Source organism: Pan paniscus, chromosome 6, assembly GCF_029289425.2.
Source record: "Pan paniscus chromosome 6, NHGRI_mPanPan1-v2.0_pri, whole genome shotgun sequence".
Classification (NCBI taxonomy): domain Eukaryota; kingdom Metazoa; phylum Chordata; class Mammalia; order Primates; family Hominidae; genus Pan; species Pan paniscus.
This window is the reverse complement of record NC_073255.2, coordinates 41,404,873-41,431,928: the sequence shown is the minus strand read 5'-3', so window position 1 is coordinate 41,431,928 and position 27,056 is coordinate 41,404,873. Positions and strand designations below refer to the sequence as shown.

The 27,056-nt window shown below is 41.4% G+C and overlaps 1 protein-coding gene and 1 long non-coding RNA gene across 5 annotated transcripts in view; one reads left to right on the top strand and one right to left on the bottom strand.

Moving 5' to 3' along the window:
- AOAH (acyloxyacyl hydrolase) overlaps positions 1 to 27,056 on the top strand; it is a 225,556-nt gene that overhangs the window by 129,011 nt on the left and 69,489 nt on the right. For all 4 annotated transcript variants that reach the window (XM_034963944.3, XM_003814970.5, XM_034963943.3 and 1 more), the window contains one exon: positions 14,268 to 14,359. In XM_034963944.3, coding sequence (XP_034819835.1) covers positions 14,268 to 14,359 — 92 coding nt within the window. The remainder of the gene's footprint in view (positions 1 to 14,267; positions 14,360 to 27,056) is intronic.
- Positions 1 to 27,056, bottom strand: part of LOC129398413 (uncharacterized) — a 155,687-nt gene that overhangs the window by 62,769 nt on the left and 65,862 nt on the right. The gene's annotated exons all lie outside the window — the stretch shown is intronic.

Sequence of the window (27,056 nt, the reverse complement as noted above, 5' to 3'; positions counted from 1 at the left end):
TTACATGTAGAATAGTCTCGGACATTGACTCAAACAGACCAGTGTTCAAATCCTGGCTGAGCCACCTACACTCACTTCTTTACTCTGAGCTTTAGTTTCCTCATCTATAAAGTATAAATAATGATGGCTACCTTGTCAGAAATCGGGAATCATTTTTATAAATGTTAAAAATTGGACTATTTATTTCTACCTACATTTTAGCTAAGGCCTGAGACAATGTGGACAAATTATTCCCACCTTCCCACCACCAATATTTCTTCCAAGTGAAAGATGAGACCATGTCCACAGAGCCTGCAAAGGAAGGGAGTGAAGCCAATTCTGCAACCTGTCACTTATCTCCAGAATCAAAGGTCCAGAAGAGTTGAGGCTGGGAATGGCCAGTGTCAGAGGGACAGTGGGGCTCAGCTTTCCCTCTTGGGGAAGGTGAGTGTGCTTCCCCCTCACTGTAAAGACACCACTAAGATAACTGGATAGGGGTCTGCAGAGACTGAGCCCAAGAGGACTGGTGTTGGACACCCCCATGGGGAATGTAAGAGCAGTGACCGAGGCAGCAGGACAGAAAGAACGTGGGCCCTGGACAAGGACATGAGCCCCAGGAAGGGAGAGCCAGCCTGGGCCACTGGACATCCTGCAGAGGATGGCCTGCAGGGGCAAGGTGAGTTCACAGGGCTTAACCTCCAGCTGAGCAGGGCTGAAGCAGCAAACTTAAGTGACTAGTGGAGTGCAGAGAATGCACCCACTCCACCATGGCAAGTTCAGTCACCTGTTCCCCACAGTGCCTCTCAAGAGCCCCACAACAGCCCTCATTATAGAAAGTCAGCTTTGGATATCTGCCTGGCAAGAGGCAATCACACCCGACTGTACCTCTTCTCCCCCACCGCAAGCCTCAGCCAGCAAGTGGAAGGAAAAGCTGGCCAAGTAGACAAAGAAAGTGGACCACATTCCCATTCCTGGGTGCAGATAATCAATCAGCCTCAAGCCCAGGATGGACAAGGAGCAAGAAGTTTTACTTAAAATTGTGAAGACTGAACATTTTTCTTTTCTGAAATGGAATTGAATATAACCGGAAGAGTGTATGTTTCTGAGAATGAGCATGTGCATAATTGGGCTGCTCTGGATTTTCTTCCAGGGCAAGGGATGAATTAGCACCACAGTTGAGTGTGCAGTGGGAAAAAGGAAGGAGTTGTCTCATTGCACCCTACGAGTACTGCCTGCCTCATGTGCCAGTTAAAGACCTCAAACACCAGCAGGAGTCTCCCTTGGGGTCTGATGGTAGGAATGCATTTACAAATCAAGACCCTTCAGGAAGCCCAGACATGTTTCGTTCCATTCCTTTGCTGCACCAAGGACCTGATCGTATTGTCTGGCAAGCACAGTAAATGCTGTAGAAAAACAAGTGGGCATTGTTTCATAATGGGCCCTTCTGCCTTCTATGAGGCTACTTGATACTTCTTTGCCTTTGTCTCCCTATAAGGCAGAAAACACATCTGTGCGTACATGACCCCATCCCAGCTGTATTCGCTGAAAAGGAATCCACTGTCAGGCATTCTCCCTGCAGCAGCCCCTCTCCTCTCCTGCTCTTGCCATCCTCTGCTTAAGTAGTGGGGCACCCGGGAGTCCTGTTTACAGCTAATTAGATTAGGAGTGTATTCATCTGGAAAGATATTTGTAGTTCAATAAAGAGAGTATGAAGACTCTCTGTCATGGTTCCACAGACACAAAGGGTTCTGAGTCTCATTCCAACCTGTCTGCCCCCTTTCTTCTTAAACAACCTGAGCTTCTCTCTGAAATATCTAAACCTCAGTAGTTAGGTTCAAATTGACCTTCTTACGCCACAAGAAAGACCTCAACTTAGAAAGATGTCAAAGGAAGACGAAGAGCAAATCCAAAAACACTTTCATGCTGGTTTTGTTTTTTTTCTTTTTTTCTTTCAAGGGAAAAAACAATCTCTGCTTGAGTTGTTTGTTGAAAAAGAAGAGGAGGTGGAAAGATCATTGAGGCCAGCAAGGGATGCTGCCCTCCTGCTTCTTCCCCCATCTGTTCGAAAATTATTTCCAACATATTAAATGCTGCATTTCACTGAATCAGAATTGCATGACAGGTTGGGGGAGGGGGTGAGGAGAGAGAAGCAATTCTGAAATACAATTTCCCAAATGTTTATTTTGCTAGCTAAGGCTGTTGCCTATCCTATTATAAAATCTTTGCACGACCCCTGGCAGGCTGTTGTCTGTAGGGTAAGTAGGCGCAGATTGAATTTCGTGCTGTGTCAAGGACAAAATGAATCCTTAATCTAGCTGCTGAAAATGCATATTCACTAGAGAGCAAAGCGGCTCCCATCTCTCAAGCTTATATGCACTTCATTTCTCCCTTTGAGATGATTTTGTATATCAGGTTTGGCTACTCTTTATTAACCCACAAACAGCACAGGCAGTATCGAAGCTGTCACCCTACCCTCACTCACCCGCCCTGCTTCCCGCTGTCTGGATTTATCACTGCACATAAAGCCTCCCTTAAGCACAGAGGAAGATTTTCATGATGCATACAAAATATGGGAATTCTGTCTGAGTTACCTTCATGTCGACTCCAGAAATATCTAAGCATTATAGTGCTTTCTTATTATATTTTAAGACGAAGAAAAGCTATCGTTTAGTAAAATGGACAAAATCACATCTTCTGCTCCTCAGCCATCTTGCAGGCTAGCGGATTAAAGATGCTAGGTGATGAGGAGAGAAACCTCAATCCTAGTTACTTCTCATTGATTCTGTCAGAAAAAGAGAATTGTGTTCACCGTGGTGAATTCTGCTCTCCAGCAGCAATGAGGCCACAAGAGACAGAATGTTCTTCCGTTTCCTTTCCCTGTTCATGAACAGGCCAGACAGGCCGTTCTTGAATTCTGATCAACTCGATGCCCTTCTCTCCCTACTCAAGGTGAGAATCTGGGTCTCTCACCTGCCAGCCATGTAGGGTGCACTCCCAGGCTCATGGTTCTGAAAACATCCATCATCTTGGCCCTGCTGCCTACTGAGAGAAGTAAAAAGCCAAACACCAGTTGTTATGAAAACTACAAGAGGAAATTATTTTAAACTCCATACTTCTGAAAAGCATTTATAAGTACTCAGCCCACATACCTGCTCTGCCAGAACATGAAATAAAGACTTCTGTATCAGGAGGCAGTGTGAGTCAGTCAATGCCTGTGCTATCCAGCCTGCTGCTGCAACTAGAGGACAATCTCTTGTCCCCTGGTTAATTATGTCTGTCACCTGCTTCACTCTCCCCCACATTCCTTAGCCATCAAATGGAGCTCATGAAATTACTCATCACAGGGGAAACGCCTAGAATCTCAAGTTCATTGGCATGAGGAAAGAGAAAATTCCATCATTTAAAAATAATGTTAGGTGGTTGGAATTAATTGTCATACACTGTTCATTCACTGTTTTTTCAACTAATTCCTTCCATGCAATTCCTTAGGAGGAGTGGGAGTAGGCAGAGATTATCCAGCCCAGCTCTAGTCAAACGTCTAGGGGGCAAGACTGGCTTCTATATGATTTCCTAGGGAAATCATACAGAATTTCCACTCAAGGAAATGGTTGGGAGTTAGGGCACAGTGATGAGCTAAACCACTAAATTAGGTCATTAGTGATGACCTAATTCCTGCAGGAATATAAGGAAGAGCATGCATGAAGTACAAAGTCCAAAGATTCCAGAGGCAGAAATTGAGGATAGCATCACTAAGCCTGACCGCTAAAGAGCTCAAAGGAAAGCGGAGCAGAAAGCAGCAAAGAGGTCATGGTCTCATGTTGGTAACATATATTTCAGAGCCAACAAGAATGAGTGGATGCATCAGCTCTTCTTAACAGAGCAGGATATGGGCTCAGCTGTGGTCACAGAGTCCCAAATTTGGTGACTTAAGATGGAAGTGTTTCCCTTTTATGTAGTAATCCAGAGGGAAGCAGTCCAGGGCTAGGGGAAAGTTAGGTCATTCTCAACATGCAGCTTCCATCCTGGGATCTGAGGTAGCTGCCCCTAATCCTGCCACCTCTCACCTGGAGGGAAGAAAAAAGACCAAGTGAAGGCACATACATCCCTTGGGAGAAGTTGGCACGATGGTGGCAAATATCACTTCTTTCTCACACCCCATTGTCCAGAGCTTAGTCATATGGCCATACCAGGCTGCAACAGAGACTAAGAAGTGCAGTCCCTGGCTGGGCAGCCCTATGCCCAACTATCACTGTTCTATTATTAAAGACAGAGAAATAGATAAAGGTGGATAACTGGGGCTCTGGAGGTGAAAAGCACCGGCTCAGCCTCAAAAAATGTAAAGTCTAGCTGGGAAGATCAACAAATAAGCTCACAATAATTAATAATAATAATAGAAAGCAAATATTACCATGTGCTTACCAAACACCAAGTATCCTATTTAGCATTATCTTATTTAATACTTGCAATGGTCTGAATGTTGGTGTCCCCCCAAAATTCATATGTTGGTACTAATACCCACTGTTAATATGAAGAGGTGGGGCCGATGAGAAGGGATTAAGTCATCAGGGCTCCATCCTCATGGCTGGGATTGGTGCTTTTGTAAAAGAGCTCCCTTGCCCCCATGTGAGAATGCAGCAACAAGGCACCATTTACGAAGCAGAGGCCTTCACCAGACCCAAATTTGCCAGCACCTTGATCTTGAACTTCCCAGTCTCCATGAACAGTGAACAATAAATTTCTGTTGTTTATAAATTACACTATAAGGTATCTTGCTATAGCAGAATATAGACGGAGGAAATATAGCAGAATATGGACTATAGCAGGAAATGGACTAAGACAATACTGAAATGACTCTGCTATTATATGTATTTTATAGATAAAGAAACTGAGACTTAGCAAGTTTAGCTAACTGACAAAAGGTTAAACATGGAGCCCAGATACAAACTGAGTCTGTTGGATCCTAGAGTAGAGGTCAGAAAACTATGGCCCTTGGGTCAGACACTGCCCTCCCTGCTTTTGTAAACTAAGTTTCATTGGAACACAGCGATGCCCGTTCACTTACATATTGTCTATGACAACAGCAGAACTGAGCAGTCACAACAGAGACCAAACGGCCTGCAAAGCTGAAATATTTACTGTCTATTCCTTTACAGAAAAAGTTTGCCAGCCTCTGCCCTAGTGCTAGAGGGTTAGGTGCAGTCAGCTAGGCATGCACAAGCTACCATGAGACCTAGAAGAGGACAGGACACCTAAGACAGAAAGGCCAGGGCAGGCGAGGAAGGCTCTGAGAGGAAGTCCAGATGTAACCAACCCTTGTCTGTTGATTAGCAACTGAGCAGTCAAGACAGTGTAGCTGGAGGAAGAGCTTGTGGTGAGACCTGGAGGTCTGCGGGGATAGGGGTAGGTTCAGGGGACCCAGATTGTTGACGGGGGTGGGAGAGGAGGGCTGTCAGGAGAGGTTGGGGACATGGAGGTTCCTTGTGGTGGAGGACGACATTGAATAGCTACAGTAGCCTGCAGATTAGGGTTTCCCTACATGGCCAGTCATTGCAGTCAGGTAGGGCACTTATTCAAAATGAGATACTAGGGCCCCACCACAAACCTACCCAATCAGGATCTGTACTTTAAAGAAGCTCCCTATGAGATCGTGGGAAACACTACTGAAGATGTAGGAAGAGAGTGAGGAGGCAGGGCCCCTGGCCAGAGGTTGCTGCAGTCACCCAGGGCCAGCAGATGTGTATGCCCAGAGGAGTGGAATGGCAAGGTTTTGGGACAGCCTCTTGGTATAAAGTGAAAGAGCGGGGAGAAAGAAAATGAGATCATCATTTATGATCACGGTCATGGGGAACAAGAGCCCAGGTCAGTCCTGGTGAGCAGGTGGCCCCAGTGAGGTCTTCTCCACTTTCCCCTCTGTAACTTGACCTTGGACTTCTTCTGGTATCAAATTCCAGTTATTACCCCCAAAAAAGAAAAACTACCCACATCCCAGACAAATTGCAGTCTGGCTGTTGTAGAAATGACTAAACTTTTACAGAATCAAAGGTATCAGAAGAGTCAGCTTCGAGGACGTGTACCTCTTCGTGCTCATTTCTGGCCCTTGGAGGAATTTTTTTTTTTTTTCTGTTTGTGGAAGAATTTGTTTCAATGGCCTTAGAAAAGAATTGATTTGTGGTTATCTCTGCATATGAGGAGGATATTTTATACTCTTGTTTTCTTGCTTTTATGAATCTAAAAAAAAGTTCAATCACCCTAGGGGATGAAAAAAAAAAAACAATGGAAGGAAGGGAATTCAGTAGAAAGAGTTTAACTGTACAATGCGTTCTCATTTGGTATGCGGCAGTGAGAGAAATGCATCCCTCGACTCATTCATTGAATAAATAAATCATAGGGTTAGAGCTTAAGTAATAAATAATAGAAAAGGAAAAGAAAGAAACTAAGAGGAGCTGACAAGGTAAAAATAAATAAATAAAAAGAGCTGCATTCAAGCAAAATGATGAAACATGGAGTGTTATTTGCCATTTTGTCCTCTTTGTATTTACTTGTCATATTTTGCTAGAATTTTTTATTTGATTGTTTATTCACTGCCCCCATAAGCTTTTGTACCTGCAGAGGGTCAAAGAGGAAAGGCTCTACTTTTTCCCTGAAAATGACTTATTTCGCTGAAGTTGAATGTGCATCGAATAAGCATCGTACCAGGTGCTGAGTAGTTATTGCTACTGATCTGCTGGTGTGTAGTACATTTTAAGTCACTAAATTTGGGGATTACCTGTTACATGAAAATGTGTAACTGTAATACTTGGTGTTTGTTGGTCTCCTTTGGATATGATATGATGAATTTAGCCCTGAGGTTTTGCATGCGGTGTTAGCAATACTGGAACTATTTCCCCCTGGCCCCTCTGTGCTTGGTTCTCTCTTCCTAGCCTTCCAGGACTCACACGTTAGATAAGACTTCCTTCAAGACTCCTTTCTTGAAAGCCCAACATGTGGGGCAGATGTCCCTTCTATGTACTGACACAGTATTCTGGACTGCCCTTAATGCTACTAACAACCAACTATTATTGAGCTCTTACAAGTCTAAACGTCATGCATAGATTACCTTTTTTAATTCTCTCAACCACCCAATGAGATAGGTACTATTATTAAGCTATTTTTATTGGTAATGAAACTGAAGCACAGAAGGGTTAAGGAAAGACTTCCAGGTTACCCAGATGGGAAGTGTTTATTGTCTGTGCCCCTCTAGACGGTGAGTCCCATGAAGAAGGAGCCCACAGCTGCCTGGTATGGAGTCCAACAGAGTGCCCAGCACAGTCTGGTGCCTGATGTTTCTCTCTCTCTCCCTCCCCTTCCCCCTCTCTCCCTCCCTCTTTTCCTCTGTGTGCTTCTGTGTGTATAATGAATCATAGGGCCACAGGGACTTTCCCTCAATATGAGACTCATCTCACACACGGGAGATTATAAGGTTTACAAATCAAATGCACAGAGTTAAATTACTTTCTTGAAGTTATCTATATTAAAGCCTTAGTTTATGAGAACTGTGCTACCTAATCTAGTTAAGCCTGAGATGACAGAGGCAGAAACCGGATGATATATTCTCTCTCTATTCTCCCAGAACTTCCTCTGCCAGACCCCACTGGAAGGCAGACCTCCAGAGCAGTGGTGTGCGCCATCTCCCGGGGGCCTTTCCCCTGGGTATGTCAGGCCAGACAGGCCCCGGGTGCAGAAGAGTAGGGTGTGTGGGGGTTTCTGTGTAGGGTCACATATGGTTTCAGTATTTTTCCCCAAAATATTCATTCTGCACTCTTCATAAATTAGACACGGTCTCCATACAAGAGAAAGAGAGAAGGAAAAGATGGCGGCAGCTCTCAAATCATCTGTGGACTTCAGAACTTTTCACCCAAAGCAGTATCTGGGAGACTGCCCCCTAAACAGGCAACCAGGAAGCCTCACGTTCAAGGACTATCTAGCCCAGCTTGGCCCATTTTGTGATTTTATGGGATTTGGCAGCTTGGGGGCAAAGCAAGGACCAGATACAAGTGGGCTATGGGAAGCTGAGGATGGTGCTGACCCGGCCTGCTCTACACCTCTCCCTTTCTTGTTCCACCAGAACCTGGGCTCAAATCCCAGCCCTACTATTTACCAGATCTATGACCTTGGCAAGTCATCCCAAGCAGTGGTGTGCGCCGTCTCCCAGGGGCCTTTCCCCGGGATATGTCAGGCCAGACATATCTGAGTTCAGATATGTCAGCGCAGTCCTGGGCCCTGCGCTGCCTTGCATAAGGGATTCTTTCAACAACAGAAAACACAGAAGTCCTCCAGGGGCCTGAATCAACAAGGGAAGGTGCTCATCATAAGACGGGTCCTCCCAGAGCCTCTCACTGGGTTAAGGGTTGGTCATTTAATTTGCTGCTGTTTGTCTGAGGTGTGAATACTTGTTCTTTATTAGAGGGAATATCCAATCTGATACATGGTAGTTGCTCTAAAGTGTTTGTAGAAGGGAGAGAGGGAGGAGAGGAGGGAGGAAGGCTGCCTCACAGAGTTGTGTAATTGAATTGAACAATTTGTGCAAGTTTTTCCTGTCTCAGTGCCTGGCACATAAGGGGAACCCAGCATTAGTTCTCTTCCCCACTCTCGCTTAATGCAAGTTATCTGGGAAACAGCACATCCAAGCATCATGAGTAGGTAGACATTTATTTGTAGGACAGTCATGCAGCAGAGGCTACAGAAATGGGAGTCTGGCAGGAAAGTGTGTGTGAAAGCCAAGGAAGGCTCTGAAAGTTGCATAATGTGGTGCTCCCACAAGAAAGGCACTAAGGTAATGGGAGCGGTGGGGACCTGAGCAGATGGGAGGCAGTGTGGTGGCACGGTGGGACTGAGAGGCAGAAAGCAGGAGGAACCCTGCTTACCTTCTGCAAGCGCCACTGCAGGACAGATGGAGGAGGAGCCAACTAGCAGAACTGGGAGACCCATGGTTCCAACGCTAAGCAGGTAGCCCTTGTCTTTGATTCCCAGGCCTTGAAACTCTCCAGCGTTATTAAAAATACCAACCCAAGAGCTATTTTCTCTTTTTGGTAAAGTAACAATCCCCCATCTGCTTTGAGACTTTAATTCTGGGGAATGGATAAGACAATGCTTATTTAACTGGTGATGACATTTTTAATCTTTTTCCAACAGTAGTTACTTAGATTCCTCCAAGTGACTTTGTACTGTTTGAAAATAATCCATTCAGGTCTAATGCAGGTACATGTAATAGAAAAGGGAATATACTGTGTAGATTGTCCACAGCAGTGCAGGATGGAGAGAGCCCAAATGTAAACAGTGAAGGAAAGGCACTGAGGATACTCCCTGCTTTGCTGGAAGACTGGCAGAATCAGATGAATGAGGGATTGGTGTCATTACTCTCTTTCTCCCACACAACAAAGCTTTAAGAACATCAATTGCTTGCTGACATTAGGGCTTAAAATATTACCAAATTCGAATTATTGTATTTACTAAATATCCATCAAAAATGGGAACCAGTGGGGCTTTCTCGATGCGTGGAAATACACACACACATACCCACACACAGAAACGTTAAATGAAACTATTACACAAAATAGTAAACATGTGCCAACTATGCTGTAAAAATAAATATCTATCATTGATAAAGGTCAGAAGAAATTTTGAAGCAATGCGGTAGTGATCTAACACTCACTAGGTTGCTCACACTCTTTAAGTTTGGAAAATTTTTCTTGGTAAATATTCAGTCTTTTTCACATATGTACATTTAAGGTACATTTAAAACGAGTTTCCTAAGAACATAAATGCTCAAGAGGAATAAGCAGGAGTTGATGAGGAAAATCTTAATTTGCATTCCTCCTGCCTCAAATGCCTGAAGTATCTTGGATATAATGTTGCGTGAATAAGGCTTTTAGTGTTTAATGTGATAGGACTTAAACATTCTCTTTTTGCTAGGGTCTATAAAACATTTGCTATTAATAGCCACTACTTTTCATTTTTATCTACCAAATTTACTAAGGAAAAAAAATATGCCAAGGCTTCTATTAGTCTGCTCAAACCTTTTCTATTATCTGGCAAATAAATGTCACTCCTCTTAAACCTGGGACAGTTCACTTGGAAAGGGACACTAGGTGGTCTGCCCTAAACATCATGCTTCACATAGTAGGGCTCTGACTTGTCAACCTGCTTCTGACTGTGTCTTTTGGTCTTCCCCACAGTTTTGCTGAAGTAAATAAGGTGATATTTCTATAGTCATTGGAGATACTGAAACTGAAATACATCTTCCCCAAGTTTGCACACTAATAACAGTAAAGCCTTGGCTTAACACCAGAAGTGAAGTCTAAAACATTCAACCAGGAAAGCACAGGTTTGCTATATTTTGAAGTTCATCGAGTGACCTGGTCTGCCTGGGCCTTCCAGGGCTCCCGCTGAGGAATACAAACTCACCCTGGCCCCAGTTGTGATTCAGCACCAGCCACTGTCCACTCCAGCTGAAATCCTGATGGGGATGATTCCAAGACTAACTGGTTTCTGAGATATCAGCAAGGATTCCAGGAATCTCCCAGGTAGCTGAGCCCCATTTCTTCAGATTAATCTACAGAGAACTGAGCTTGGAGAGTGTTAGCAACATGGAGATCCCACTTCCCAAGACAGGATTGCCTGCCGTTTTCCCACCTACCCTACCCCTCCTCTCGACATCCCCTCTTCCGCCACTGAAGACAAGAAGTTCATCACCCACCCCTGACCAAGAATGAGGATTGCAGGGGGTATGGAACTTATTTCCAGTGGTGTCAGATCCAATCATGGAGTTTTCTTGATTTGTGTTTCTTCTTTGTATTTGTAGAGCCAGACGCAGAAGACAGATCATCTGATTTCTAGAGCAAAGCCCTTTCTCTACTTTTCTGGCACACTTCAGAATTATTTACCCCTCCCTTAGTGTGCCAGGCTACAGAGGGTATGCCTATGCCTGCGTAGTTCTTGTCTAACTCCTTCCTGTGAAAGGGAGAGCAGTCCCAGACAGAATCAGAAACCTAGTTCCTCATCCAGTTTCCCAAGTCTGGAGTTGCCATTGCACGGATGACAGAGAAAAAGGTGACGGAGTGGGGTGGAAAAGAACCATATCATTCTTGTAAGTTTCAACGTGTTTTGCAGGTTACTGACTCAACACAGCTCATAAATTCTGCCTGCATCTCGCAAGCCACTTGCTTACTCACTATCTCTGCTAAACATATCTTGTGAGTTTCATCCATTCTATTTGTTTTTCTTGTCTTGTCTGGCAGAATGAATATTCTCATCCTACAGTAAACACACATTGTAAGCAGAAAGATGTAGGGAAAAATAAGATAAAACACAGAGAAAAGTTTTGCTTTGTAGTGGCAGGAGAAATAGAAACTCAAACAGATAATAGCTGAGTCACAGTAATGGTGGAGTCTTGAGCAGAAAGTGGTGGGTGCTGAATGCTAAGGGGTGACAAAGTACCTGTCACTGAGACTGCATGGTCCTCTGAGATTTACTGGAAGCTTTCTTTCCATGGGGTTTTTTCTGGTTTTTAAAGAGGATAAATCATCATTAATACAGGTGCATCCCAGGACGCCATACTTCCTGACCAACTCCTCCCTCTTCCAGCCCCTACCGTGCTGGAAATCACACTTAGGATAAGAATAAGGATGGAGGTTTCATGGCATGTGTGGAAGGAGGAGGCAATTGAAGAAGGAGGAGCAGAGGAAGCTCAGAGACCCACAGAAAATATACAGGATATCATGGGATGACTGCTGCTGCATTTGAACACATTTGTTTGTTCTAGGAATTATTTTGAAAGTAAACATAGTAAAGGGGTTCATGTCTTAGCCCTTTGAATAATAAAAGCAACAAGCATATTGTCCAATTCAAGCCATGTATTAGTTTCCTTGGCTGCCATATCAAAGTACCACAAGCTGGGTGGCTGAAAACAACGTAAATTGATTGCCCCAGAATTCTGGAGGCTGGAAGTCTGAGATCAAGATGTCAGCAGGGTTAGTTCCTTCTTGGGGGTCTGTGAAAACATTTATTCCATGCCTCTCTTCCAGCTTCTGGAGACATCTGGCAATCTTTGCCATTAACTGGATTGCAGAAGCATCATTCAAATCTCTGCCTCCACCATTGCACGGCCTTCCCCCTGTGTCTTCATTTCTGTCTCTTCCTCCTCCTCTTCTTATAAGGACCAGTCATACTGGACTGGGGGCCCATCTTATTGCAGTATGACCTCTTCTTAACTAGTTACATCTGCAACGACTCTATTTCCAAACAAGGTCACATTCTGAGGTGGGGTTAAGACTTCAACACATCTTTTCGAGAAACATAATTCAACCCATAACAGTCCACAATTAAGAAATATAAATTTGCATTTTATTTATTTTGAGTGCTCATTCTCTATCTCTCTGAAAATAGGAGGATTGAGTTTTTCCCAGTTTAAAGATTTATGGTAGATTTCACGTATAAACTGTTTTATATATGACACAAACTGTTAACCATGGTTATCTCACAAGAGTTATCTCTTAGGGGAAGGTGATGGGGGGCTTTCATTTCTGCATTGTAAATGACTATAATGTTTGCATTTCTAAAACAAACCCATGTACTACCTTGCAATAAGAAAGAACAATGACATACTTTCAAGGAGTTAATGGCTTTTCTTTCCCTCACAGCCTCTAGCATCAGAGTCTCCTTAGGAGAGGGATCTTCATGGGTGAGGAAAAAAGCAGGAGGCCAGGGGCATGTGCCATTTGGAAAATTGTGCTAAAGCTACAATTGTTTTGACATGCTTGTCTTTAGACACTACTTTAATTTATTTTAAATTTTAAAATAGCATTAAAGGAGGACTCAAGGTTTTCACGTTTACCCGAAGGGAGCACGGGTTTTCAATATTGAGAAATACATGAGTGGCTTCTTGCAGCCACTCATGGAGGCTTCCAGTCAGCGAAGGCAAAAAGGGAATATTGGCTTTTAAAGCTTTCATCCAAAGAAAGATGCCCAGATAAAATACAAGATACTCAGTCAAATTTGAGCTTAGGATAAATAACAAATTTTTCAAGTATAAGTATGTTCCAACCATTGCATGAGACATACTAATCCAAAAAATTATTCCTTGTTTGCCTGAAATTCAAACCTAACTAGGCATCCTTTATTATTTATGTATGTATTTATTTATTTTTGAGACAGAGTCTTGCTCTGTTGCCCAGGATGGAGTACAGTGGGGTGTGATCATGGCTCACTGCAGCCTTGACGTCCTGGGCTCAAGCAATCCTCCTGTCTCAGCCTCCCATGTAGCTGGGACCACAGGCACATGCCATCATACCTAGCGAATTTGTTATTTTTTGTAGAAACCGATTTTAACTATGTTGCCCAGGCTGGTCTCAAACTCCTAGGCTCAAGCAGTCCTCCTGCTTCAGCCTCCCAAAGTGCTGGGATTACTGGCACAAGCCACAGCACCTGGCTGGTACCCTTTATTTTTATTTGCTAAATCTGGCAGCCCTATTCCAAACATACCAATTTAGATAAGCTTTTTCTAAAATTTAGACCACAGGAGAGATTAGTCCCAGAAGTCACTCATAAAAGGAGTAAAACGAGGTTGTAGCTCATCACATTTTTCTTTGCTGATTTTGCACAAGCCATAGAAATGTGGTTCAAATGAATCCTATTTTTGTCAACACTTTGTATCAGGAGTTCTTGACAAATTGTGCACGAGTTGCAGGGGGTCCGTGAGCCTCCTGAAATCACAGGCCAGGTTAAATACACGTGCATTTTTGTGGGGAAAGGAACCACAATTAGATTCTCAAAAATGTCTGAGACCCCCAAGAAGGTCAGAGGGCACCACCTTAATGCCTTAAGGCCATAGCTTTGAACCCAGGGAAGGCATTTTTTTCTGAGGGATTAGGCATTATTTTTCAGATTAATTACTTTTCAGATGATTGACTTTCTGATGGCCTAAACTGCAAAATGGAGAAAATCTCAGAAAATGTAAGAATGGGAAGTTTAGTCTGCTGAAGCATCCCTCCCAAGTGTTTGAGATGCCAAATGTTCTGCATGTTTCACAAGAGCTGAGCGGAAGCCAGGTCAGGGGTGGTGCTGATCATTGTGACTTCCTTGATGAAGTTGAAGGTTAGAGACATCTGCCTTGAATACCAAAAGCCCTTAAAGCGAGAGATTGAGAGTGGGAAACAGACACATAGAGAGCAACGCTCAGGCCATGAATTTTCTTACTACCTTTAGAAAATAAATGACCATTTTGATAATTGCTACTTTATTGTTTTCCTTAGAACTCTTTCATCAATCTACCAACAGCCCTTACCAATGAGCTCGACTGGCCCCAACTCTCTGGCGCTACAGGATTTCTGGACTCCACTGTTGGGTAAGTGTCTTTGCGCACCCTCAGACATTTCAATACATCTGTGTAAGGAAAGAACAAGAGATGGGGGTTGCTACCAAGATGTTGAAATGAGAATTATTAGGAACTGCTTCTAGAACATGAATTTGAGTTCATCCACCATACAGTAGGATGTAATGCAAATTGTATTTTAGCAGCGCTGGCAAGAAAAGCATATTCCTGCTATGGGCAGGGTTGGGGTGGAGTTCCACAGTTTACCTCTGATGGAAAATACTAAACACATCACTGAAATTTTCTGATTCAAGGAAAAACAAAGTTTACTTGACTATTTGTTATCAGAAATAAATTTATAAAGATAATGGCCAAAGCTAATTGGCACTTCTCAAAGTCCTAGAATCATCCTGGCTTTAATGCCCCAGATTTGTAGGTAGAGACCAGGCCTGGTGAGTTTGAGTGACACACAAACCCAATTCACTACATATGCCTGGGTGTTAAGGCCTGGGGTCTGCTTCGCAGAGCCCACACTTGGCAGGGACACCTGTGATGCTGGTGAAACTTGGCAAGTGTCCCTAACATGGTAGTAAACCACAGATATGAGTCTATGGCCATCCCACCCTGAACACACCAGATCTTGTCTGATCTCTGGAAGGTAAGCAGGGCCTGGTTAGTACTTGGATGGGAGAATGTCACAGATATGAGAGGCAATTTCTCTCCCAACATCTCCTAAACATTTACGACAGTTAATAAGCACAAGGAAGATGGCAAATGAATGGCTTCCATGTGTAAAAAAGAAGAAAGGGTAGAGCTTTGCTTTTAGGTCTAAAGACAGGACAGAACCAGCTAGGAAGCCCCTCTCTGACTCAGGCAAAAATGGCAGAAGGCTGGAAAGCACCATGAGATAAGCCATGAGAACTGTGAGGAGGGCAAGTGTGCATGGGGTGTGATTTACCCAAATCTGTAAGGAACAGGAACGCCCCCAAAGGACAGACATTAATCATTTTAACAAGCAATTATTCTGATGAACAAAGGACATTGTGTGCCATGAATAATTTATTTGATGATTTTTATTCATCTGCTTTAAAAATATTTCTTAAATACTTAACCACCTAACCAGGCACAGATGTTACAGGTGTCCATTTAAAGGTAGATAGGGCTTGTCCCATCTTTGTAGTCAATTGCAATTAAGGCAGATGAGACAAGTGAACAAATAATGGTAATGCAAGGAAGGTATACTAATGACAGGTCTCCTACAGAGCCATGGGGCTCCGAGGAAAAAGAGTTCATGGAAGTGATCAACAGTCACTTCCTTTGGGTGGGTAACACATGGGAGACTGGGGTCATAAAAGGGGTATAGAAGAAACTAGGAAGAGAACTAACCTTCAGGGAAGCGTACTCATATTTACATAGAAATAATCTGCCAATATAGGGAAAGCCAAGGAGATGTGTTTTCCAGTGTAGTTATACCTTTTCAAACTTAATCATGTTATTTTAAAAAAGGCTAGTCCTTGTCATTAGAGTAAAAATACTAAAATACTTACTAATAGGGATAGTAAGAAGTAACCTTTGAGAAGTAACAAGTAACTATATGCCAAGCATTTACTGAGTGTTGTATAGATATTCTCTCATTTAACCTCCTTGTGAGGTAGTGGGTATTGTTCTCTGCATTTGCAGTTGAGAGATCCAAGGGCAAATAGACAGAATAAGAATCTTGACCAAGGTTTCCCAGCCAAGAGTGGTAGGGTCTGTTTTCATGGAACCTTGTGTCATATCATAACAAAGATATGTTCTTGCCTCTCAAACTTTGTGTTGTTTTTATTCTTTGTGTGGGAATATGGCTCACTCTAACCATTGTCCCTCTGTGTGAGAGCGTAGCTATGGGATGGAGAAATGACTAAGAACCAAGAGAAGTCCTCCCCATGTAGAGGTGTGGCCTGCACTATTTCAGTGACCCATCATATGCCTCCTTAGGGTCCCAATAAGCACAGACATCTGGGACTTTCTGAGTCCTAGCCTCAGTCCCATCTTCCCTCTGCTACAGCCTCTGTTGTCTTTACCTGGAACACATCCAGAGATAACCCAGCCAAAGCAGGTTTATGGAAGAGAGAACCTTGGTCATCCCCCCAATTTCAACATCAGAAAATAAAAAAATATATATGTTTAAGTGCCCTCCACCCAGTCTAGTCATTTCTCAATAAAAGTATCTGGAATTTTCTCTCAATCAAGGCTTTTATGACAATAACAAAAAGAATTAATTATGTATGAACAATGAACACAGTTTACTGTACCTTTAATGAAAGCTTAAATTTTTATATATTGACTCTATAAATCCCAACTACCTTTTGGCCCCATGAAGTTGCCATAAAAGAAATACCAATCCGATATTTAAAATTAATTTCCAAGTAGTTTAAATCTTTACTGGAGTCACTCAAGGAATGAAAGAGGAATCCATTCACCATGCCCAGCAAACAGATAAAAACATGTTTCCTCATCTCCTTCTGCTTACAGCTCGCACACACCAGTAGTTGCTCTGTATTTCCTAAATCTAAACTTCCCCAAAACTTGACCCACACTTAGCTCCTTCTCCCAAACAGACTCTGTTCAGTCATTTTGAGTTTCTATTGGGGGATGAGAGGGAAAGCTCCCTTTTCCTTTCTGCATCTGTTCTGTCCTCCCACCAGGGGTTTACTCCCTTATCAATGTAAAATCCCACTAGCTCTTCAATCCTGCAGCAGTTTTTACCCATCATCCTGATCAGTGCCCAGCAGGCAGACAGGATCTTCCATCAAAGCATGGCAATGGGGTAAGGGGAAGAGGAAAAGTTGAGAGCCTTCAGACATGAATGGTTTCTAACTCTTATAAGCATTATGCAGAGAAATTCTGACGCCATCTCACAAAGTAAGTGACCATCTAGGTATGGCTTATATGAAAACCATCTCTATCCTGAGCTAGTCTTTATTGACCTAGTACCTTTTTATATTCGGTTCTCTATTGCTGCTTACAAAAAACGCATAGTCTGCTTAAGCAACTTCCTTAGTGTTGACTCTAAGTCCTGTCCTTACCTGTTGTATTTCTAACGAGGCACACACCACAGCTGGTTGTTCACCTCCCCTGCAGGAACTTTTCTTTCTATGTGTTTGTGGGACCCCAAGCTCCCTAGCTGTTCCTCTCAGAATGCTCTTTTTGCCAGCTGTTTCTGTGTACTGTGCCTGTGTTTGCTGCCACTCAGCTGGAGTGGAGAAGAATATACCAACTCCTTTTGACAGAAAAGGAAATTCTCTGTTTGGAATCTGAGTTGCAATGGATTCCCCCATTAAGCAGAAACAGAGGCAGCATGACACTGCATGCGTGGGATCATCATTTGCTATGTCCCTCCCAGCAGTAGTTACAGCTAAAGTATCCATAACCATTGTATAAATTATATTCACAGATAATTTGTGCTAGGCCAATCTCCTTATTAAAGGAATAAAAAGTTATAAAGTATATAAAAATATCAAAGAGATTAGCATATGATGGAGGTCCTCATTTGTGGAATCAGGAAAATGAAAAGAATGTTGACCCAGAAGCAGCACTTCTGAGAGGTGTATACAGCTCCCATGGGCATTTTGGGCACATGCCCTTTGAATCCGAATGCTTATCCACAGAATTGGCGGATTTCTCTATTCAACTGGATCTCCAGAATGCGCTTCCTACCATCATGATCAGCCTCCTGCTATGGGTATCAACAGCGTCCTTTGGAAAATGTGCCTTGTGAAAGCATCAGGAGAGAAAATGGCTCCTTCCCTTTCATTCTTTGTTTATGCTCTTTGTCCTCTCAAAATTTATTATCCCCTTCATAGATAACTTTAATTGAAATTATGTGCATGCATTAAATGACAAACATAACCCCTTAGTTTTACAAACTTTTAGTTCTTTTAGTTGAGTTGATGTTAACAAAAACTGTTTTCTTGACTCTTGGGCTTCAGAAAATTCAATAAGTGATATCCCTTAAAAAATATACTGGGATTTTTCTTCAGTGTGATTCAGGAAGGAATTGAGTAGGTCAAAAGCAGAAAAAAAAATCTCTGTGGGAGTTAAGAGCTTGGCAATAGAGCAGTATAACTGTAAATAGGAAGAAAAAAGTATTTTTAAAAGATTAAAAATAGCTACTGGGCATCTGAGGTGAAAAGATTACTAGAGGCCAGGAGTTTGAGATCAGCTTGAGCAACATAGCAAGACCTCATCTCTAAAAAAATATATTTTTTTAATTAGCCTGGCATGGTGGCATGTACTTGTAGTCCTTAGCTACTCAGGAGGCTGAGACGGGAAGATTGCTTGAGCCCAGGAGTTTGAGATTGCTGAGATTGCTGTGAGCTATGATCACGCCACTGTACTCCAGCCTGGGCAACAGAACAAGACCCTGTCTTTAAAAAAGTAAAAATAAAAAAGTAAAAAAAATTAAGATTAAAAATTGTACTTCATGTTCAGATCACTTTCCAAAGCAATTCATATAACAGGAAAATCCTACTTACATTAAAGAAACCAAAGATCTAATACCACATGTAGAAAGATGGGAAACAATACCAAAACTTTTACAAGAAGGAAGGACTTCTCATTTGAAAGCATCATTTAAAATCCCAGAGTAGGCATGATAGAGTGAAAGGAAGTCTGTATTTTCAGTTATAAGGGTGCTCATTCTGTGTTATTCCAGGTGGAACATTTAGCATTCCTCAACCTCATTTATGTGCTCAAGTTAAGTTGGACTAGATGATCTCTGACGTTCTCTCCCACGCTCATTGGGCATGGTTATTGGGCAACATGATCCTACTTTATGATGCTACTTGGTTTAGAAGTACTGAGGGAAATTGTTCAAGAGAGATGCTCCTGCTTCTGCTGCCCACTATGTCTTCCCCTACTCCTTAACTAGCCTGTACCTCAAGACAAGACATGGCTAACTTTATGGGTCAGAGCCTGAAGTTCTTGAAACAGTGTTTGGCCAGGGTATAGAGCCTATGGTATAGTGCAGTCTCATGCACAGTAAGCCCTGTGTTGTGTGATATTGAGTGCTTGACAGGCTGTTAAATAAACATGGGACTCCATTATTGTCCTTTATGTTTACTATATCTCTCCAGCAAACCCAAAAGAGGAAAACAGGCATCTAAGTCCTTAACAAAAATAGCCACCTGAACCCAACACATCTAAACTGAGCATTTCTGGCTGTTCGTATCCCCTTGTTCTGAAGGTGGGGCCAGGAGTCAGTCCAGTCAGTAGGGTTCTGCAGACAAGGATAAGTGATAAGGATGAAAAACAGGGCAGCAATCAGAGCTTTTTCAAAAAAGTAAAAAGCTAAAATTCATCATAAAAAGCAATGAAGGCCAAAAGAACCAAAAGCAGCTACCAAAATTGTCACACCAAGCTGGAGAAATAAAACTGAGATCTGTAGTCAGCATGAATGAGTGCAAACCAGATGACATTTTCTAGATTAAATGTTGCTCCCTCTGCCTCCAGCTTAAATTTGGCATATTGAACCAAAGATGTAGCAAATACTCAGACAAAGCCATTGTTATAAGTGGTACAATAATGCTCTTCAGGGGCATTTAAACACACCTTTAGTGAGAGGTGTCCTAGAATAGAAGCGTTAAAGGTTATCTATTCTCTCCTACCCAATAGATGTTATATGAGAGAATAATTTTGGAAATCAGTGTATAACACTGAACCAAGTCACTTGGGGCAGTAAAGCCAGAAAATTGGAGAGTAGGGAATTGCAGCTAAAATTTGCTAACCTAATTTCATGTTTCAAAAAAGGACATGTAAGTACTAAACACTAATGGGCCTAATAACCTTATTAAATCCATTATTCGCAAATTACATGTGATATAATTGCAAATGATTAGCCCTGTTATAATTATACTTTGCAAAACAAATAATTAACCAGAGAGGTGGTCCTCTGAAGTTGGGTGAGGCTGATTGGAGTGGGATAGTGTCCATCGCAGCAGTTCTCCAAGTGTGGTCCATGGACCCCTGTGGGGTCTCTAAGACCCTCTCAGGGGGTCCACAAGTGAAAAACTACTTTCACAACAATACTAAGGCTTTCCACTATGTAGCCATTGGTACAGATGGTACAAAAGCAATGGTGGGTAGAACTGTTGACACGTTAGCGTGAATCAAGCGCTGGCACCAAACTCTATTAGTAGTCACTGTGTTGTTCACCTCCCAATTTAAAACAAGAGGGGACATCCTCCCTTAAAAATGTCACATAGTACAAAGCAGAAAAAACATTATTAATTTTATTAAATTGATTTTTAAATAATTTAATCTGATGAAATGTGAAATATGCATAAAGCATTTGTACTGCATAATAAATTAACAAAGGATGATGGCTGTCTTAGGGAAAAGCACTTGTGTAGGCGAGATGAGAGCTGAGTTAACTTTTCATGGAACACCATTTTTATTGAAAAATTACTTGATAACAAATCATGGTTTTTCAGACTTGGATATATGGCAGATATTTTATCTAAAATGAATGAAATGAGCTTGTAGTTTCAAGGAAAATAATTGTTTGAAAATCATATTTTCAATGTTTTGTTTCAAACATTGTTTGACAGTATTGTTTGAACATCATAAAATTTGAGCTTTCAAAGAAAATATTTGAATTTTGAAAACTTTGCATCTGCTAGTATGAACCTGACAGTTTCCTAAGAGTCTAAGACTCTTCTAATGTGATATGTAGCAATATTAACAAAAATGATTTTTTATATTATAGCATTAAATGTATCAACATTTGGAATATCTTCATAACTCAGGAACCAATATTTTCTAAATATTAGTGTATGATTAAGATGATGCATGGGTAAAAGATTCATTAAAAGTGCAAGACAGGCCAATGCATTTTAATGTAACAAGGTATAAAATATAATTGATATAATTTCAGCTTCCACCTTGCAACTAATCAATCTTTAAGAAACGACTACTTGTTGAATTCTTGTGTAGAATCAAAGACAGCTATCCATAGTTATCTAAAAAGGATACTGAAGTGCTCCTCCCTTTTCCAACTACATGTGTATATAAAACCAGATTTTCTTTTCTTTCTTTTTTTTTTTTTTTTTTTTTGAGACGGAGTCTCTCTCTATTGCCCAGGCTGGAGTGCAGTGGCGTGATCTTGGCTCACTGCAACCTCTGCCTCCTGGGTTCAAGCGATTCTCCTGTCTCAGCCTCCCGAGTAGCTGGGACTACAGGCACACGCTGCCACACCCAGCTAATTTTTTGTATTTTAGTAGAGACAGGGTTTCACCATATTGCCCAGGCTGGTCGCGAACTCCTGAGCTCAGGCAATCCACCCACCTCAGCCTCCCAATGCGCTGGGATTATAGGAATGAACCACTGCCCCCAGCCAAAACTAGATTTTCTTAATATACCCTCACCAAAACATCGTAACAGACTGAATGCAGAAGCACATGAATCTACCTGTCTTCTATTAAGCCAGACATTAAAGATCTTTGCAAAAATGTAAAACAATGCCATTCTTGGAGGGTTTTGGAAAACATATATTTGTTTTTAGAAAAAAAGTGACATGTTAACATGTAATGGATTTATTATAATAATCTAAAATGAATTGATAATTAAATGTACATTTAAATTTCCCAATTTTAATACCTAATGTGATAAATTTTGACAGCTTTAACTCACATAAGCAAAAGCTCTCTGAGTTCTTCAATAATTTTAAGAGTGTGAAGTGGTCCTGAGAGCAAAAGTTTGAGAACTTTTGTTCTAAGGAGTAAGTATAAAAAGGAAACATAGCTGAAGACAGAGAGGCTAGGAGATGCTGACATTTAGAGATCTGGGCAGAGAAGATTGAAAAGGAACAACCCTGAAAGTAGAAAGAAAACTGGAAGGGCTTACAGTCCTGGAGGGCAAGGAAATAAAGTATTTCCAAATAAGAAGAGACCATCAGCCAAATGATGGGGGAGAGCTGAGAGTGACAACTGGATGTGCAAGACAGGGACCTGGAGAGACCTGGAGCAGAAACATTTCAGTGGGGCGAAGCTGGAAGCCTGATTGGAAAGAATGGGTTCAGGAGGTGATGACATCAGCTTGGGTGAGCATGCACAACTTTTAATGGGTTTTGCTTCACAGAAATGGGGCAATAGCAGCAAGGGAATAATAGATCAGGAAGACTTGTTAAAATGGAAAATCCTGCAGCATACTTGTATTGATAGGATGATCTAAAAGGCAGAGAAAGGGAATGAAGGAAAGAATGAAGCCTAGAGAAGGCAAGAAGGGATGGGACCCAGGCATAAGGAGGCACCATCCTTGGGCAAGACAGACCATCTGTAGACACCATGGATCCTGGTGGAGGGACTCTCCCTGCCATATATTGACAAAGCCCTTCACCTGCAATGACTTCCCCTTGTCCCTATTTATTTTTAAATTTTCATTTTTAATTACTCAAAATATGAATATATTTTCATTTTACAAAAAAATTAATGTGTATAAAGTAAAAAGCCGAAGTCCTCACTTTTTGTCCCCAGTTTTACTCCCTTTCTTAGAAGAAAGCCCTGTGATCAGTTTAGTGTGATTCCATCCAGGCCCTTTCTGTGTATTTTCATTTGTACATGAAGAAATGAACACTTTGTTGGGATTTTCCCATAAAGGCTATCATGTTGTGTATAACATACTGTAAATCAGTGCTTCACCTTAACCATACTTCTTGGAGCTCTTTTCCTTCTTGTCCAATACTGCATAGTGTTTCATAGCATAGTTATTTTTTTCTCCTACAGGTGGACATCCAACTTTTATCCAGAATTTCATTATTCTTCGTAATGCTGCAATGAGCATTTTGTACTGACTCTTTGGAATATGTGTGAGGATTTCTTAAGAAAAAATTATTGGACCCAAATGTTTACATTTTTAATTTTAATAAGGCCTCCAAATGGGCTATACCAATTTATATTCCCACAATTAGTATATGAGAATATTTGTTTTCCCACACCCTTGCCAATACTGGATATTGTTCATCTTCTTAATTTTTTCCACTATAACAACAACATTGTATTGTTGTTCTCACTTGTAACCTCCTGACTACTAGTGAGTTTGAGCATCTTTTCACAGGCATCGCCCGTTGTCTTTGTCCTATCTAGTCGCCCTCTGCCCATGCTGCAGCACCTACCCCTCAGGGATCATCCCCCAGCCTCTCTGTCTTCAGCTACATTTCTTTTTTATACCCCTCCAGACAGCCCCTTCATACTGACCCCCCATCTAACTGGATGATTATTTTCTGAGATCCTATCATGTCCTTCAATACCAATGTCACCTCACTTATAATACCTGTTTACTACTTGTCTCATGCTCCACCTTCCCATGCCCAGACTCTGAGCATCCTGAGTATGGGAATCAGGTGACTTCATTTTGTAGCCCTCTTACCTGGCACAGTACATGACACATGGCAGGTGCTCAATAAAAGAATTGCTGAACCAGCTCATAAGGATATCAGTTTGCCCATGTGGAGTGCTTTACAATCTGCAAACCTCCTTCATGTGCATTTTGTCAGATTATCTAAATCAAATAAGATTTGTTGGGATTAACATTTTGGGGGAAATAGGCAAAGGAGTATAGCTGAATTAGCAACTGCATGATGTGATATGTAAAAATATGTAAAAATAAATCAGCGTAAGTTAAACCCTTGGAATTCTAAGTGTGTCCTATAATAAGTATTCTGCAAGAAATTAGCAAAATTAATTAAAATATTAAATCACACAATTAACATTAAAATATTAGCCATATGTAATCAACAAATAGGAGAAAATGAATTTAAAAGAAACATCAATTCAGTAGCCAAGTGGAAAAAATGAAATAAAGAGATTTGCTAAGAAGTGAATTTGGCTAATGATAAGTCAAACCTTGATGTGAATTTTTGCCCAGAATGATGTAATTTTGCAACCCAGATTAATCAAAGTAAATGAACACTCTACAGATTTCTCTAGTAGAATCGTTGTAACCAACTGAACTTGCGATTTTAGGCCACCTCAATGCTTAAATACAGATCACAGAGATAATTCATCAATATTCTTCATAAACTCTTCTGCGAAATATGAGTTCCACAAGATGTTAAAGGGTACTAACACACATTTCTTAAAAGACGTGTTAAGTCAAATAAGTTTTGGAAATGTTAATTTAAATAAAGGGAAACAAGCTTATTTGGTATAAGGCTTATTATAGCCTTCACTATGCGAAAAAGCATTGTATATCCTCAAAAAAGTATAAAACATTCAAAAATATATAAAACATTTCCTAAACGTATTTGACCACAGAACTATGTAGAATTTGTGTGTGTGTTTTATGAGAAAAATTCAAAGAAACTGGTGTTTCACAGAACATCCTTTGAGAAATGCCGTTTAGGTCATTAAAACCATCTGCTATGTCACAAGTAATCTTTTCAGATGTATAAGCATCCACAGCCTTAAATGTCTCCACTTTATCACAGTTTAATGTTCACCCTAATACAGTGGCCTAGAATCAAATCTGGGGCTGGGAAAGGCCAGGATGGAGAGAGCTACAACTGCTTCAAGCTCAGAGAACAGGATGGGAGGAAATCTTAGTGAGAGGTTAACCCAACAGGTAGGAAGCCTTGTCTCAGCCCAGCAACTCATGAATTATTGAACACAATGCCTATGAAGTCTTTTTCCCTGTACTATTTTTCTGGTCCAAATTCAAAATTTATCATGCTGTCCTGCTAATCTTTTTGTATGTGAACTCCTAGGACCTCCTCTGTAGCCATCCTCACCTCTGCATAATTAGCTTATTGCCAGTCTCTCTGAGTCCATGGTGAGTCATATTCTGCATGTTTATCACTCTCTGAGGCTACATCTTAGTTGTTCTATGATGCAGTGAGTTAGGGGTTACACAGAACTCTGGGATGTGGCTAATATCAAAGGACTGAAAGGAATCTTAAAAGGTCTTTAATCTATCTCCCTGGCCCTATGCTGGCCTGACCTCCATCCACATTAGAAAGAAAGGTATCCACCCTTTTCTTAAATTTTCCTAGCAGAAAAGGTCCCTGGATAAAGCCTTAAAGCCTGTCTAGTCTCTAAGTTACCCAAGTTTATCCTAATTTACTCCCCTCCCTAACACTTCACATCAAATATCCCCAGGTATTTCTCACCAACCCTAATGCTGGAGCCTGTTTTTTGTAACTTATTCCCTAAGATTCAACTTAATGGAGCCTCATAATTTATACCCAAGCAAGCTGTGCCTCTGGACAGAGTCAGAAATTGCCTAACAAGAGGATCACCTGAGGTCAGGAGTTCAAAACCAGCCTGACCAACATGGTGAAACCCTGTCTCTACTAAAATTACAAAAATTAGCTGGGCATGGTGGTACATGCCTGTAATCCCAGCTACTCAGGAGGCTGGGACAGGAGAATTTCTTGAACCCAGGAGTTGGAGGTTGCAGTGAGCCGAGATCATGCCACTGCACTCCAGCCTGGGTGACAGAGTGAGACTGTCTCAAAAAAAAAAGACACTGACTAAGAAATTTCATCAGAATATGCTACATCACTCTTGCTTGAATCATATCACATCTGGTTTACCTCAGAGATCTCTGGCAGGCTACAAAGCCTTTGGAAGAGCTCAATTTTTGCCTCTCTCCAAATAGGTTCTGCCTTGAGTCAACATAGGAGGCAATCTTTTATTCCATTTTAAATCAACCTGTTTAATTTGTCTACATTACTCTTGAGGCCCATTCTTGATATTACTCTGTTTTGTTCTACCGAAATGCAGTGGGGGGAGGCATTAGGAAGCTGTCAGAGAAAGTGATTTTTTTGTGTTCCCTGAGCCAATGTTGGGAAGAGTAACAGCCATTCTGTTTGAGTTTTACTCATTTTGAATTACGGTGCTAGAAATCAAAACCCAATCAGTGTGTTTTCACATGAAATGCCTGTACTGCCAGGCCCTCCAGTAGAAGGAGCTGGTGAAACTGGAAAGTTACCATGACTCACTTCCATGCCTATGCCTGGAGTTGAGGATTCAGTTCTGTAGGCTTTGGGCAAAGTGTGGAGAAAAGAACTTTTAAGTACCCGTCTTGTGCATCCCTCAACTTACAAGCCCAAAAGCAGTCACCTCCTCCTAGCACATTGGACCGGATTTTGATATATACAACAGAGCAGAACGAGAAAAATAAAAGATCACACTGGAACACTGGATTTTTGTGGAGAAAGGAGAGCAAGAGGAAGAGGATTTGAGGCCAGAATCATCATGATAGTTTAGCCTCATTATGCATAGCATCCTAGTAGCCTCAGCTTGTCCTATGACTACAAGCTCAAGACCCTGCATATATATAATTTTCTATTAAGCTATCTTCTCAATTTGCAGGCATATCAAAATATTATATTGATCCCACTATATACTCAGGATTTCTGAGCACTCCTTGAGAAATGCAATTCCTAAAATATATAAGAGAGATTATAGATTCAGGATGGGGGTGAAAGAAAGCAGTATCTTTTACTATGTGAAATACTTTCTAGTGCTTGGTACAAGGCTTTCATCCCAAAATTCTAGATGCTATTTCTAGTCAGAAATGTTAATAGAACTATCTCCTATTGGTAAAGATTTCTATATTCTTATAATGAAAGGTGCAACTAACTGTATCTATAATATTAATACCTACACTATTTACTCTTCATGAGCAGGACATGAGCAAAACAATATTTTGGTATATAAATTCCATTCTCAGAATGATCAAAAATACATTT